At 35.5% G+C, this 16,647-nt stretch overlaps 1 protein-coding gene across 1 annotated transcript; it reads right to left on the bottom strand.

Annotated features, from left to right (window-relative positions):
- Positions 1-998: 998 nt before the first annotated feature.
- On the bottom strand, positions 999-16,205 carry LOC114733027 (uncharacterized). The gene is made up of 20 exons (XM_028920438.1): positions 15,038-16,205; positions 14,576-14,722; positions 14,352-14,473; positions 14,045-14,255; positions 13,664-13,901; positions 13,342-13,495; positions 12,971-13,243; positions 10,717-10,788; positions 9,523-10,203; positions 9,101-9,445; positions 8,951-9,014; positions 7,773-7,897; positions 4,427-4,703; positions 3,946-4,269; positions 2,749-2,889; positions 2,548-2,669; positions 2,247-2,457; positions 1,841-2,078; positions 1,418-1,562; positions 999-1,292 (listed from the first exon to the last, which is right to left on the bottom strand). The coding sequence occupies exons 1-20, from the start codon at positions 15,840-15,842 to the stop codon at positions 999-1,001; spliced, it is 4,989 nt and encodes a 1,662-aa protein (XP_028776271.1). The 5' UTR covers positions 15,843-16,205.
- Positions 16,206-16,647: the final 442 nt, after the last annotated feature.

Here is a 16,647-nt window from a genome sequence, read left to right on the forward strand (position 1 = left end):
AATGAAATGTTGGAGGGTATAATATCTCCTCGCTGGATATATCGTAGGGGACTCCAACTTTTGTTTTTCTTTTCTCATTGCATAAGCATGGTTTTATTTTTGAAATATGTGTGTAGTAAGAATTTGTCTACTTCAGATTCAATTTTTGTTTTTTGCCCTTTTTTTTTCATCTGCCGTCCATTAAGACGCTCTATCTTTGTATCTCTGCAATACTTCAATCTTATATATACCAAACAGAGCATTGGTGTTTAAGAAAAAGAAGAAATGAAATCCTTGTCCTAGTGAGAATAAAATTCACTCAATGACACCTCATTCCAGAACATGATTCTTCTTACAAATCAATTGGTAAGCTCCATATTTTGCAATGCCCCAAAGAGGCATGCTTCTCTGGAAGTGGCAACTGAATTGAATCATTGCTGAGATATACATAAAACAATTGCAGCCGTGCACAAAGGCTTTGCATTTGGATTTCATATTGAATAAAAAACAACCCTGGGCGAATGGATGCACTTAATCACTTCATTATATGATCTGAATTCATAAATTATCCTTGAACCCAACTTCTCTAACAATTTTTCATCCCTCTGTCGATTACAAGCCTGTAACAATTAAGTAAAACTCACTGTTATAATCATCTCCCTTCCATTATTAATTAGCTTATATAACATGGTTCAAAATTAAAATAATCTTCTGCGTGCATCTGAGGCAGGATTCCCTTAAATATAAGGAGCAAGGGTTAAATTAGCTGCAGCGAGAAAATACAGATCTCCTTCGTTTGGTGGCTGTGGCGGAACTGAGATGTTATAAGAAACATCATACGTCATCTTAAATATAACAGAAATGGAAAATATAGTATTGCATAATACTAATATCATGATTACTATATATGTTGACTCTCCTCATTTTGGTGCATTAACATAAAAATACTTCTTCTCTAATTGACAGGGTACCAAATTGAGCATCGGTGGCCAAGCACAAGATGCAATAAAAGCCTTGTACTACCGAGGATAGAATTCACTTATAGACATTTCATTAATTGATTCTTTACTGTCGGTATTAAGCTCCATTTGGCCCTCCAGAAAGAATGCAGGTTCTTGTGGAAATGGCAATTGAATTGAATCATTGCTAAGATATGAAACAACTGTAGCCATAGAAGGCCTTGCTTCCGGATTTTCTTGAACACATAACAACCCGATTTGGATGCACTTGTCCACTTCATTCAACGATTCAGGTTCATTTAGACTTGAATCCAATACATCTAATATCTTTTCTTCCTTCCATTGATTCCAAGCCTGCACCAATTTAGTAAGCTTAGCTATTTTAATCACTGCCTTTTAATTATTAATCTCTCAAATTTAAGACAATTACCCATGAAATACTAGTGAGATAAACACATTATCATAATTAATTAACTTACATAGTTTAGGAGGCCATGAGATTGATCTTGAGAGCTTGTGATCTTCCTTCCACTGATCATTTCTAATACTATTACTCCAAAGCTAAAAACATCTGATTTTTCAGAATATTGTCCAAACATTGCATATTCCGGAGACATATAACCACTAAAAAAAACAAAATATCAATCATAGACTTTTTTCCAGTAGATAGTAAGCAGCATGCGTGGACATTTCAAGCGCAACACTTGTTAATTTTTTTTTAAAAGGAAGCTGTAGTGCTTTTTTTTTTAATGTTTCCTAAATAATACTGATTTGAAAAAAATAAGTGCTACAGTTGTAATATATGTAGTAGTAGAACTTTTATGTCAACTTAGGCCAACTTTTCTTTATGCAACCGTATCATGATAGCTGTAAAAAGTTTGAAGGAGAGATTCAGAACTTACTAGGTTCCAACAATGTTACTCGTACTTTCCTCAATTTCATGGATTCCAACCATCCTGGCCATGCCAAAATCTGAAATTTTTGGGTTCATTTCATTATCTAACAAAATATTGCTTGGCTTGAGATCACGATGTATAATCTTAACTCGAGCATAATCATGAAGGTAAAGAATTCCTCGAGCAACTCCTCCTATAATTTTACATCGTTCCTCCCAATTTAGTACTTTGATTTTTTGAGAACCTATACAAAAAGTTATCATTAATGACTAAACTCACAAATCAAATAAAGATAGTTGAAAATAAGTAATTGACTTGAGCATATTCATAAGATAGAGAAAGTTAAATAATTATTAACACGCATGTATATCAATTTCAATCAAGAATTAAAATGAGTTTAGAAGTGTCTAACCAAATAGAAAATAATCAAGACTTTTGTTGGGAACATATTCATAAATGAGAATTTTCTCTTGCCCTTCTATGCAAAATCCTAGCAAGGCCACCAAATTTCTATGCTGGAGTCTGGCTATTAATAAAACCTCGTTCTTAAATTCTTCTACTCCCTGGCCAGAACTTTTTGAAAGTCTTTTTACAGCTAGTTCTTGACCATTTGAAAGAATGCCCTGAAATCATGGTTAAATTAAATAGTAAAAACGGTACATATATTGAATTATATATTACAGTATTTCCATTGGCACTGCCTGCTTTCTCACCTTGTAAACTTGTCCAAATCCACCCTGACCTAAACAATTTTCCTGTGAAAACTTATTTGTCGCGGCTTCAATCGTAGCCAAACTGAATTGCAGAGGCTCTAAAGTGTTGCTTTCGCTTCCAACTAGACAAATAAACCTAAATATTAAAGTATACTAGAGGTATCACCACTCCTGTGAAGAGATAGAATGAAAATTACTTACAGTATTTTTGCATGAGAAAAGCCATACGTATCTTCTTTATTTGATTCTTCGACAAATAGAAGGAGAAACATAGAAGTATCACAGCACCAACAGGAGAAGCCACAGCTATCACAATAGTCCTTAATCTCCTTTTCCTTCTTACTGTATGAACATCAGATACTTCCACGTCTTAATGTCACTCATTATCACTTTCTCCCTAAATTACTTTTTTTGTCATAAATATAAGACTCATTTTATAGTATAATTTTCCTTATAAAATGGGTTTTATATTTAGGACTGGAGGGAGTATTAATCAGCACATTGAATCTTGAGCTAAAAGCCATAAGAGACTATATATCAACCTCCAAGCAAGTCAACTTTTGAGATTGTCAAGAAAATCTAATATGAAAGCGATTTTAAAAAATAATTCAGGGAAGCATGTTAGATTCTCTTCACACATGACTCCAAATTGACTTGAAGGGAGCGACTTTACAGATTCTCTTACACATGATTCCAAATTGATTTAAAGGACTTCCTTAAAGATCTCGATGCATCCTTGCTATGAGGTCAAAAAATACAAGTTAGTTAATTTAATAGAAGAGAACATTATCATTTAGTTAATTTAATAGAAGAGAACATTATCATTTTCAGATATAAAAAGCTTCATATATATGCCCCACCTATAAAGTTTCATCTTTCTCCCTTGATATTTTAAAATCTCAAATACATATTTTCCAGAATATGTGTTGTGCTCTGATTTTTGTTTTTTGTTTTCTTTTTTTGGTTGGGGTGGTAATTTATTATGCTCTTATATTGGTAGTTGAAAAAATAAAATATTATTAAAAAATATTTAAACTTCTCGAATACGTTTCGGGTCTTTATTATTGTATGAATAAAATAATAATAATATACTATTTAATTTCTAACTCGTACTTCCTTCAAAAATTGAAATTATTTCTTTTACGTGTTTGACCACATATGTCCTCAATCTATATATACATATCTTTCATATACAAAAAAAATCGATGAGAAACTAAACTATGAAATGGTCATGAGCATGAGACTTTAATTAACCTGGCTAGCTAGTTCACACAAAACCAGAATTTTACAGTTAAATGGGAGTATATGCCAAAATCAGCATCCATAATATTTTCATCAATAGATTTACTCTAATTTACATAGAAAACAGAAATCAGAAAAGCACATAATTAAGCTTACCATCTGAAGGAGTTGGAGGAGTTAATGGAGCCGGAGGAGGAGGCGGAGGCGGAGGGGGCAGCCTTACTGGCCGGAGAGGCGTAGAAGAATTAAAGAACATATACAGCTCATAGCGAGCGAAGCAACTTGGATATGCCACTCTTCCTCCGATCTTGCCCTCACAACACCATGGAAGGTTCCCGATCACACCACTCAGACACGTTCTGCAATCTCCCGGCGAAAGGTCCGGCGTGCACTGAACCATCACATACAGAGTTTGAATATCTACCACCACCGCTTTCGTCGCCGACTTCTTTTTCATCAAAGCAGGCTTCGCCGCTTCATCTGCCGTCAGGTTCATAACAGTCATCAATACGTTCATGAATCCTGCCTGGTTCGAGACATTGTTAGTGTTCAACATTTTGAGTTTAGGCTTTCTATCGACGGTGGAGAAGAAGTTGTGCTGAGAATAGCGAACCAAGCACGGGTCAAGCCAGTTTACAGGCCGCCTTCGAAAATCTGCAATAGTAAGCTAACTCTGCAGTTGACTCAACGACGCACTGGTGGCATGCGTCTTGGTTGACGTCGCCCCGGCACATGAAGAGGCCGTATATGGTCTCGCCACCGCCGTCAACGGTGGTGTTGTAGAAGTCGAGGTGGGCGGTTTCGTTGGAAGTTAAGGAAGAAAAGAGGGTGTTGAGGTTAAAGTCGAAGGTGCTATTGGCGGTGAAATTGTGGTGGGTGGAGCATTGAGGGTGAAGAGAATTACGACCTATGACCTGAGCAGAAGAAGAATGGAGGGAGCCGATGAAGAAGAGTAACAAAATTATGATGTTGAAAGGCATATTGTTAAGGTGTGTTGGTGGTATTATTTTAGACGAGGCGAATGCTTTATAGTTTTGAAGAGTTTGATTTATGACTGAGTGAATTCAATGACAAGTGAAGGGGGGAATTCAATTTAGGTGATCCTAATCCAAGTGATGGACATGAAATATGTACGGTTCCCATTAAAATTAAATAGGCCACATATTAAGATCATTTATTTTATATTCTTAACAGTTTAAAATTTTAATGTGTATAAGATTTAAAATAAAAATTATCTCTTAATTGTTAAAACCACTGTTTCGGGAAAAAAGATAATGATAAATTTAAACTTGCTTGGATCAATTAAATTTCTCTCATAAAATTTAGCCAAGGCTTATCATGCGGAGACCGTACTATGAAGGACTATCAATGGAGATAGTAGGAAGGAAGGCTACCTAAAGTCGCGCCACGAGATTGAGACTACGACTACGACAATCGTGTAAAACTGATAATTATATAGTTGAACTTTATATTCAACTATATAGCATTTAACTTATTTAAACCCTGAATATTTTCAGATCTTAATCATTATTAGTAATATTTTTCAAAATGTAATTTACAAAGCCCCTGCTCACATTCAAATGAATTATGAACTCCGATGTGCTCAGAGGTACTCTATTTATAATTGTTTTTGTTGATTTTCCATAAATAATTATTTAATATCCGCTCATAATATTGAAATAGTCTTATTAATATGTGTTCATTTTGATCTGGCAAGTTTTTCAAACATAGAACAATAATTTCCCAACCAACTTCATTAATTAAAGCGCGCATAGAGCGCAGTTGACCTCAAAAATCTTTTGAGAATGCTCCAAAGCCAGTCCAGCTTGACCCGCAAGTGATCAAATAAATCAAATAATACAGTTTGGAATTTCAGTCCGTCCTCATTTTTTTCATTTTGAGAAATTAAATAATATTGTTGTTTTCAATCACAGATAATGAGCAATAATTAATGGCGCATGCCAAGGTGTCATCCAAGAAGAACGCAAAGATTTCTTGTGATCATATTAGACAAGGTAATAGGTATGTCTTCCCCTTTGTGACAGCAAAGATGAACCGTGCTATTCATAATTTCGCATAAAAAGTAAATTTTTTTTATATTAACGATATTTGATATTGATTTAATGCTATCTAGTTTAGTTAAATATATGGAAATCACCCATTATCAATAAACATTTTCCATTAAATTAATTACATTGCGGCATTTAATAGAAATATACATACACACAGCACAGTTATCCTTTTCTTTTTCTTCGCCAACTTACACATTGATTAAACAGCTATATCTTTCTCTCCTCTTATTTATAAATCACTTCCAACATATTTCACGTAGACTAAGAAAAACCTTAAATTTCATTGATTCTCATTTAAAATTCAATAATTTTTTAACTTGATCCACATTTAATATACATTATGTATCATGTATTAAACAAAGTCAACATAATAATAAATGAAGAGTAAAATTAATATTGTATATCCATATAAAAATTTTTCTCAACACCATATAAATAGAATCCAAAAAATGGTTTTTTCTCTCTACTCTATAAATATAACTAGAAGAGTATTGGTTATAATAAGAGTAACTGTACGTGATATTATAAAGTAAATTTTATTTGAAAGATTATTATAAGTTAAAATCTAATCAAAGATATTTATTCTAAGTCAAATAATTTCGGACGCATCAGATAAACATTCCAAAAATAAAAAACCAATGACTCAGTCATAATTTTACTTAAGATGATCAAACACGTCTTGAAGATGGATTCAACGTTGGTGTTTGTACTGTCCCTCGACCCAGCAGCGTGTGCGATCGACTAAAATATATTGGCCAATATGAAAACGGATTATAATAGGCTTAGTCGAAAAGTTTTGAATTATTTTTATTGAAGATGTTGCCTTCATGATCGAAGGGAAAAAGGACGTCAATTACGAACAATTATTGTGACTGTGGTCCTACAAAATATATGGTACCTCCTCGGTGTCCTGGAGACTAGAACGCGTACGTGTTGGATCTATCGAGCCAGTTAGTCACGCATCAAATTATGATGAAGGGGAGCCTAGGCTCCACATAAAGGGAAAATGAATAGTTAAAAATATATCTAGAAAATTTATATATCATTCTCTATCATGGGATCCATTGATGTTCTAGGCCTTGCTTTCTTCGTGCTTGTCCCTGTTGATGCCAGCACTTACAGAAGGGGAGCAGCGTTAACAATGGTTTGCAGGGAGAAAGTATCTCAATCATTTGGGTGGCTTGGACGAGTGATCTTGGGATTTGGTTCAGAAGAAAAGCTCCCGACAATATATTGAATTAGCTTTAAGCCAATACGTTAGAATTTGTTATGCATCCCATGTTAACAAGTCTTGCAAATATAGTGTGGCTTATAATTTAACGGACTCCCTGCTAATTAACTTTCAACATCAGCTACCAAGATTAACTAACGTACAAATTAAAGTTGGGTCTGAAGGGAGAAGAGAGATGAAATATGGCTCATATAGTCCGTGATGAGCAAAATTGTCAATTGATAACATAACCGATGATACAAATAAAATAGTAAGAAAATCTTACGTTCATGGAACTATCTCAATTCTGAGTATATCTAAAGAACCAACTTCTCCCGAAAACCCACAAAAGTAATGGGGTTCTACTCCCACTTCCATTTCTCTCCCCCTCCAATTGAGTGTTACCAAACGAGGCATAAACGTCCTCTGCCTGGTTGACTGATGATGACGAATGCTGACGCAAGTCGACGCTTTGCTTTCTAAATTTTCCATGTGAATGGGAAGGCCCCATTAATTGAGAATGACTCTACTTCTAATTACCGATGGAGATATGGCCGGCGCGGAACGTCTCCTATTCTTTACCATCCTCTTATCATCCTCTTCTCTAATCGTAACCGTTTATTTCATCTACGGCCAAAAACACAACACACACTTTAACACAACTATGCGTTTTGCCTTCGGACGTGGGTTTTCTCTTTCACTCGCGAAGACGCACTTCGGCGCTTGGGGCTTTCACTTGACCCTGCCTTACCGCGGCGGAAAGCAGCTGAATCTGGCGACTTTCCGGTGGAGTCGATGAATGCCAACCATAGGTTAGTTACCTCATCTTTCACATGCAATATATGATATCAGGTTGAACTAGAAATGCTTCAAATCTCGTGAACCCACATGTTGCTCTTCTACAATTTTGATCCCTCACCGCCTCATATGGAGGATGCATTTATAATCTTATTTTTTAAATACCTTTCGAAAGATTCAGCCCAGGCGGAATTGTATTGACTTAAAGCTCTTCAACTCTTATTTTTTGAATACATTTTATAATCTTATTTTTTGAATACCTTTCGAATACATTTATTTCGAGTGGTGATTACTTTATTTACAGGCCAGATTTCTATTTGTAAATAGAAAAGGAAGTGATGAATATTCTACCATTGACAATTGAGATTCATTTGCTGATTTATGATAAGAACTCCCCTATTTAAGAAAATAGTTTAAAGAAATAAAGAAAATGCGAATTTCTTGTTGATGGATTGTCCATAGCTCGATTGACATGCTAAGTAGTTGTTTGCAATGATTAGGTAATGGAACTGAAGATTTTGAAAATAGAGGTGATTTATTCCCCCAAATTTGTTGTGTGTAATATGACAACAAAACTGTTACTCTGTCCATTGCCTGTGGTGTTGATTATTAATGGTGGATAGTGAGTTCTTTAGAAGATGGGCTTTTTTAAGGAAAAGAATAAAGAATTAGATAATTCTCAAAGCCAATTGTCTCATCAGGAGGTTTTTAAGCACCTAAAAGATATTGTCGCAATATTACTTATAAACTTGCAGGTGATGCAGAAGAATGAGCAAAAAAGACAGCATTGCAACAAAGTATGGAAAAAAAAAAAGAGGCAACATTATAACAAAACACGAACACCAAATTAATGAGCTAGCTTGACCAGAAAAGTTGAGCTTGGAAGAAGAAGTGCTAAAGTAGAGTTGACATGGGGACTTCATATCTTGGGATTTGTGTTGATATCTGAGCTTGTATCTGTAACATATTGCAACATAGTTATATGTAGAAATGTAAAGCAATTCTCATGTAATTGAATTTTTTTATTGAGAAAAATTATCTTGACCTTTCCGGTATATTTTCATGTGGTGGTATGATTTACCTTTTACAAATGCTTGACTAAATTGCAGTGCTTCAAGTGACTTCACATCATGGTCCATTTGAGCCTACAAGCAAAAATAAAATGACAATAACATAACATGTTTGAAATTTCAAATAAACTACTTGGAAACTAGAAATGTAACATTCTCACCATCATTAATGTTGTGAATGTGGTTTGGCTTAGTCCATGCGTCTTTGAGACTAATGAATCATGTTGCATTGGCATTGATGTATTTGAGATAGGTGGATGATGTTGCATTGATGCTAGAGTATTTGACATAGGAAGACCATACTGCGTAGGAGCTACTGTATTTGACATGGGAGGGCCATATTGCATAGGAATTGTTGCATTTAACAAAGAGGGGCCATATTGCATTGGTAGCAGTGCATTTGACATAGTAGGACCATATTGCATTGGCACCAGTGTATTTGACATAGGTGGAATATGTTGCACTGGGGTTGACAGGCTAACTACCCCTAATGTATTTTCAGTTTCCTGTAACAATATAAAAAAAAAGTATCATTAAAAAACATGATGTCATATTGAAATAGGACAGCAAAAAATATTTATACCTTTGAACATTGTGAAGGCCTATTAGTCGGTTTTTTTGAAGTTCTACTAGTTCTTCTTTTCTGATTAGGCTTCTCAACCCAACTTTTATCAATCTTTTTACGTTCCCTCTTCTTGAATCCAATTCCTTCACCCTCATTCTTACCATCATCATCAACAACAACACATTTACTACTAACATCATCTGACGAATGTTTAATAAGAAGTTCAGACACTTTCTTACTAAGTTCTAGAACCATTTGATGAACCATAGAGAATGCCTCTGGGCATTCAGATGCATCATTGGCTAATTTTATAAGCATTGGGCACAATTGCCTGTATCGATTTGAGCATTCTAGTTTAGGATCAACTTCAATTTCCTTTCCCTTAGAATCATACACCACACCACACCTTGCTTCTCTTGTCCACCTCTTTAAAATATATTTTTGTGGAAGTCGCTTGACATCTTGATCATACAATATTCTTAGTGCATGACAACATAATATTCCCCACTGTTCAAACTTTTTACAACTACAAGTAATGTTAGGCTCCTTGTCTTCTCTTGATGGCTCATATGTCAATCTCCACTCTCCATTTTTGTCAACCCTTGTAATCACATAATCAAACACAATAGCATCAGCCTCTTCATTCTTCTTTCTTTCTTTCTTCTCTTTAATACATGTAGCATCACGTAAGTCATACTCCTGTTGGAACAAGTTAAAAATTGGTGGAGTGTAGACTTGAGAAAGTTGTTGAAGCATAGATGAACTCTTCAAAATCAACCTTGGAAACTTCTGTCGTGAGTTAAAATCACTCTTCAATTCATTATACCGTTTTTCCACAACAACTTGTTCAAAAGTTTTAAAAAATTTATTGATATTCATATCAGGTTTTGTGCACTTTTTTATAAATGAATTAATGCTTTCACTGAGTTGTGTGCTTCTCATACCAAGAGTCTTCGAGTTTTTCATATGACATGCTGCCCACTTCTCTTTTAAATTATAAATCGACATCAACCATGTATTATCAACTGCATTGTGCTTTTCTAATAATGCTTTCCAAGATTCCTCAAACATTGTTTCTTCCTCACAATGATACATGCACCAATTAAACTTACTCAAGAAACGAGAGTTATCCTTCATTAAGTTCCCAAGATGTTTCACTGCATTTTTATTAATATGAAATGTACATAGACTATGCTTTACATTTGGCATTACCTCTTCTAATAATCGTGCCATTGTAGCATCTTGATCAGTAAATACAGTAAATGGCATTTTATTCTTATGTGCCTGTAAAAAGGTTTCAAAAAGCCATTTAAAAGACTCAATGGTCTCATCATATAATAAAGCTGCACCAAATATCACAACTTCTCTGTAATGATTAAAACCTGAGAAAATGGCAAGTGGTCTGTTTTCACGATTTGTTGAATATGTTGTATCAAATGAAATGACATCCCCAAAACAAACATAATCTATCAACATACATGCATCAGCCCAGAAAACATTCGTTATTTGTTCATGAGAATCCATCTGATAAGCATGAAAAAAAGAAGGATTTTCTGTTAATTGTTGTTGAAAATAACGAAGCAGACACCCAGCTTCACCATATTCCATTTCTCGTTGCCTTCTTGATCTTAAATAACTCTTTACATCATTTTGGGTATACCCCAAATTAGCCTTCCCTCCTGCATATTTACTCATTAAATTAAAAGATGCTTTTGGCATAATTCCAACATCTTCAGCAGCATTCAAAGCATAGGCTTGTGATTTTGGTAATTTCCTTTGTGATGCTAACATGTGAACTGTTTCTCTGGGTTCTAAAGGATGATTATGGTCCAAAAAAAGTTCACTAACTTTATATCTTCCATTCACTTTTTTAACTATCATTCTCACTTCACACATTGTTCTTGTTTCTTGCCAAGGCTTTCTAATTTTAAAATCTCTCTTGTCCGTCTTTCTAACTCCCTCTTTTGAACAAACATACTTGTAATAGTTAATAGAATTATCTTTCTTGCTTCTGTTAACATTTTGTTTTCTAACATCAAATCCTATTCTTCCACCATAGCGAACCCAATATTGGTGTGCCTCTTCTAGACTATCAAATTCAAGACCAAGTACAGGAGTTACGTCACTTGTATCCATCACTCAAAGCTACAACACATAAAAACATTAAATAGGGGCCCAGTGGTAACATTCCCTCTTCAGCCATCAAAATGGACTTTGCTAACTGCAAAACTAATTAACCTATAACCAACTGCTCTGAGACTCAGATATTTTCTTGGCTTTGACAGGAATAGGGGCCCAGTGGTGGGGAAGTTCCAAGCTCGATCACAAGTCAGTTACGGCACCTATATGTTTAATGTCCTTTTGCCTACTTTCTCAATTATGCGCTGTTGAATGGTTCTATATCATCGTTTTCCAGAAAGAAAAAAGGACCCCTAAGAGCTAGTCTCTAAGAAACCAACCCGAAAGTCCCCACTAGCTTACGTCGCAAGGCCTTGCATCTGGATTTTCTTAAACCCAACAAAACCAATTTGGATGCACTTAGTCACTTCATTATATAATCCAAAACCTTTTTTCATTTGAGTCCAATCGTGAAAAACTTTTCTTCATTGCTTCCAAGCCTGCATAACAACATGCTTGAATCATCGGTTGTCATCCCTTTATTAACTTACAATCCATGTTTGTAAAACAGGATTTTACATAACATAACCCTTCTCTTTTATTTTGGGTTTGGGACCGGCTATACTATATAGATGGAGTTCCTTTATTAACTTACGATATTGATAAATATTCTTTTCTTGTATCTGAAGGCTGGGATATAATGATGATTGCATAAGAAATACCAATATGAAAGAAATACTTTTTGTTACAACTCACATAGCTCAAGAGGCCATATTGTGAATTTTCAGAATTCGAACATTGCATTTATATTCTGAATCGTAACCACGAATGAAAACAAATTAATATTATTAATAAATCTTTTTCCAATCATAACAAGAACACCTGGCTAGAGTTCTGGACATTTAGGTCTTGATTCCATCGTCGGAAGGGAGGAATTGGCTGGGTTTCAAGACTTCTAGCTGAAATTAAATCTGATTCTCTAGAGAATTTAATTCATGTATCAAACATCTTCAACAAGGAATCGTTGTTCCATTCCATTCTGTGTGTCAAGATTCCGAAGTGCCAGATGGAGAGCCTTAGGACTTTGTTATTTTGTCGAATAGAATAAAAACCGAATAAAAAATGATTAGAATAACATTATAAAAACTAATGTCATGCATGGAAAATATCACTTGTCCCTTTAAATAATTACGATGAAATAGTATGGATAAGCGTACGTACAGTATAAATTGTAAATCTCAATTTTTGTGCGTAAAATGAGAATGCTCGTCTCTTGTAGGGTGTTGAAGAAAAAGAAGAAATGAAAACAGGGTACTAATTAACGAGGAAAGAATTCACTCATAGACACTTCAATGGTCGAGCCTGATTCCTTACTTCCACTGGTACGAGGCCCCATTCCACCGTGTAAAAAGAAGGCAGGTTCCTGTGGCAATGGCAGTTGAATGGAATCATTGCTAAGATATGAAACAACCGCAGCAATTGTAGGTCTTGCATCTGGATCTTCTTGAACACATAACAAACCAATCTGGATGCACTTGATCACTTCATTATATGATCCAAATTCTTTTATATTCGAATCTAATATATCCAGCAACTTTTCCTCCTTCCATTGCTTCCAGGCCTATGGCAATCAAGTAAAGCTAATTATCACCATTTTATAAAGTTATAGAATATTGTTCGAATAATCTTTTTATATATAGAAACATTTTCATAACTTACATAGCTCAATAGGCCATCAGCATGTTGTGATTGACTAAGACCACTTGCATTCTTCTTTCCACTGATAATTTCTAACATTATAACTCCAAAGCTAAAAGTATCTGATTTTTTAGAATATTGTCCGTACATTGCATATTCTGGAGACATATAACCACTAGAAAAAGAAATCAATAATAAAGTTTCTATGCAATACATAATAAGGACATTAGTTGAGATGTAAATTTTTCAGTCTCAACTTAGGAACACTTATTTTTCTTTATTCAATTCAACTATATCGAAATAGATGTAGAGCTTAAAGAGAAAAGATTTAGAACGAACTTACTATGTCCCAACTATTCTATTTGTACTTCCTTCATTTGTGTTGATAGCAACCATTTTGGCTAAGCCAAAATCTGATATTTTTGGATTCAGTTCATCATCTAATAAAATATTACTTGGTTTGAGATCACGATGTATAATTTTAAGACGAGAATATTCATGGAGATAAAGAATTCCCCGAGCAACTCCTCCAATGATTTTACATCGCTCAACCCAATTTAATACTTTGCCTTTTTGGGAACCTGGACATTAAGTTGTTGTGAGTGACTATATGTAGAGAGACAAAATAAAGGCAATCTAAGTATAGACAATTAACTCCAACATACATTAGATAGCATGAACTACAAATTTCAATAAGAGTTAAAGAAGGTATAGATTGTCAAACCAAATAGAAAGTAGTCGAGGCTTTTGTTCGGAACATATTCATAAACAAGGATTTTCTCTTGTTCTTCTATGCAAAATCCAAGCAAGGCCACCAAATTTCTGTGCTGTAGTTTGGCAATCAATACAACCTCGTTCTTGAATTCTTCTCCACCTTGACAAGAATTTTTTGAAAGTCTCTTGACGGCTATTTCTTGACCATTTGAAAGAACACCCTAGAACCATTGATGATTAGATTAAAAGTTAAGAAACATATATACAAGTGTGCGTGCGTGTCTATCTTTAACATTTATATCGATGACATGTGTTACCTTGTAAACTTGTCCAAATCCACCTTGGCCTAAACATTTTTCATGCGAAAACTTATTTGTTGCAGCTTCAATAGTGGCCAAACTAAATTGTAGAGGCTCTAAATTATTGCTTTCATTTCCAACTAGAGACACAGAAAATAGTAAAAGCATCGATACAAAAGCTCTCTGGACAAGTCAAATTTTATGAGTAAATAAAAATTTGTCCGAGAACGAAAATTGCTTACAGTATTTTTGTCTGAGAAGAGCGGTGCGTCTCTTCTTGATTAGACTCTTTGAGAGATAGTAGGCGACACACAAAAAAATCCCCAGACCACCAACAGAAGAAACCACAACTATCACAATAGTCCTTGTTGACTGACCTTTCGCTTTAACTGCAAAAAGTCAAAAACATCATATACTTCCACGTCTCAATGATGACATCATGTGATAATTTTTTTTTTTTTGCCTGACATCATGTGATAATTGACTGCATATCTGTATCCCGTAAGACCGGTGGATCATATTCTCATTCTGATTAGATCCAATTTTCCTCAGCTGTCATGTTATTTTTTTAAAATTTATTTTGATGCCAAAATCAGCATAATTCTTTTCTTTAATAGATTTACCCAAATGTGCATTTTAAAATAAAAATCAGAAAAGCGTTCAGCAAACAAAAAAAATGTTTTAACTAATAAGTTGAATTTTACCTTGAGGATCTGAAGAACTTGTTGGAGGAGAGAGTGCAGGCGGTGGAGGCGCCGTCGCTTCTGGCTGATCATCAGACTTATAAAAAGGATATAACTCATAGCGAACGTTGCAACTGGGATATAGAACTCTTCCTCCTTGTTTCCCCAAACAGCACCATGTTGAGAGGTCTCCGATCACAGCAGTCAGACAAGTTCTGCAATCTTGGGATGACAGGTCCTGCGTGCACTGAAGTAGAGAATACATAGTTCCGAACCCAGATATGCTTGCTTCCCTTGTGGCATATTTCTTAGTGCCGTTAGCTGCCTCGTCCGCCGTCACGTTAAGCGTGCTCAACAATATCTGTAAGAAGCTCAGCTGGGACACTTCGCCGGTGTTCAAGAGGCTCAGTCTAGGCCTTGTTTCGACGGTGAAGAAGAAGGAACGGTTCGAATAGCGAACCATGCACTCGTCGTACCAGATTATTGCCTCCTTCGAAACTCTGCACTCGGAAGATAATCGTTGGGTCGCGTTGACGACGCATTGGTGGCACATGGAGAGGTTGACGTCACCCCGGCACATGAAGAGGCCGTAGACGGTGTCGCCGCCACCGACGACGGTGGCGTTGGAGAAGTCGGTGTTGGCGGAAGCTAAGGAAGAGAAGAGTTTGGTTCGGTCCGATTGAAAAGCACTATTGACAGCGAAGGTTTTGTTGGAAGAGCAGTTGTGGTAAAGATAAGTGACCTGTACTTCAATTGTCGGAGAAAAGAGGCAGCTGATAAACAAGAGCAACAAAATTTTGTGGGAAGCCATGACCACGGGCGTCATGGTAAGGGTGAAGGATGTGTTAGCGGTGTTGGAATGAGGTATCAGCTATAGTTTGTGGAGTTCTTATTCAGTATATTTCAATTCAATGGCGAGTGGGGGAGAATCTTTGATCTCATGAGGGAGAGAAGATATTGCAGTGGCTGGCAAAGAAAGAGATGGTTGATGATGGGGAAGGTTGACTCAAGGCATTTAAATTTGTTTGCGGAGACTTTTCAATTTGTTGTTGGAATCCAATGAGATCGAAGAAGATCCAAAATCTCATATCGAACTCAAACGTTTACCAAAGCGAGGAAATACAATAGTAAAACATATCAAATATACAGAATTTGGGGGAAAACACTCAAGATGCAATGCAAAGGAGGAAATGAGGTGGGACGAAACGGAAGGCGGATCTAAAGAAGCTTGCGGATCGACGAAGAGAAGCTCGTCGACGCAAGTCAATGAAACTGGGGAGAGCAAGTCAAGATTTGCTTTTATTTATTGTTTCCCACCAACCTTTGCTTCCTTAGCTGTTCCATCGTTTCTGTAAAATTTTCCATTTCAGTTGAAAAATGAACCTCAAAACTCTTTTAAAGATTGGAAAAACCTACCGCGGTGGTGCACGGTTTCTCTCTAGAGACAGCAAAGTCATTTTACTCTGTAAACTTGTTTATTTGATGTCATTTTGTCTTGTTCCCAAAAAAAAAAAAACAAAGTCCTTTTACGCTATTTGTGCTTTAAGCTATTGAAAATAATTAAAATTTAAAGTTTGTATCTGACTTGATTGTTTAAATTTTAAAGATCTCGTTCCTTTAATTTTTTTAAG

Source organism: Neltuma alba, unplaced genomic scaffold, assembly GCF_004799145.2.
Source record: "Neltuma alba isolate B1F8T4 unplaced genomic scaffold, ASM479914v2 tig00012963_pilon, whole genome shotgun sequence".
Lineage (NCBI taxonomy): Eukaryota > Viridiplantae > Streptophyta > Magnoliopsida > Fabales > Fabaceae > Neltuma > Neltuma alba.

What these genes read in the sequence shown, in the direction of transcription:
- LOC114733027 (XM_028920438.1), bottom strand. Translation starts at nt 15,842, where the DNA reads ATGACGCCCGTGGTCATGGCTTCCCACAAAATTTTGTTGCTCTTGTTT. An exon ending in AATCAGGCTCGACCATTGAA is followed by an intron (nt 10,789 to 12,970) that starts GTGTCTATGAGT and finishes ACCTTTTTACAG; the next exon opens with GCACATAAGAATAAAATGCC. An exon ending in GCCGAAGTGCGTCTTCGCGA is followed by an intron (nt 4,704 to 7,772) that starts GTGAAAGAGAAA and finishes TCTTCTGCTCAG; the next exon opens with GTCATAGGTCGTAATTCTCT.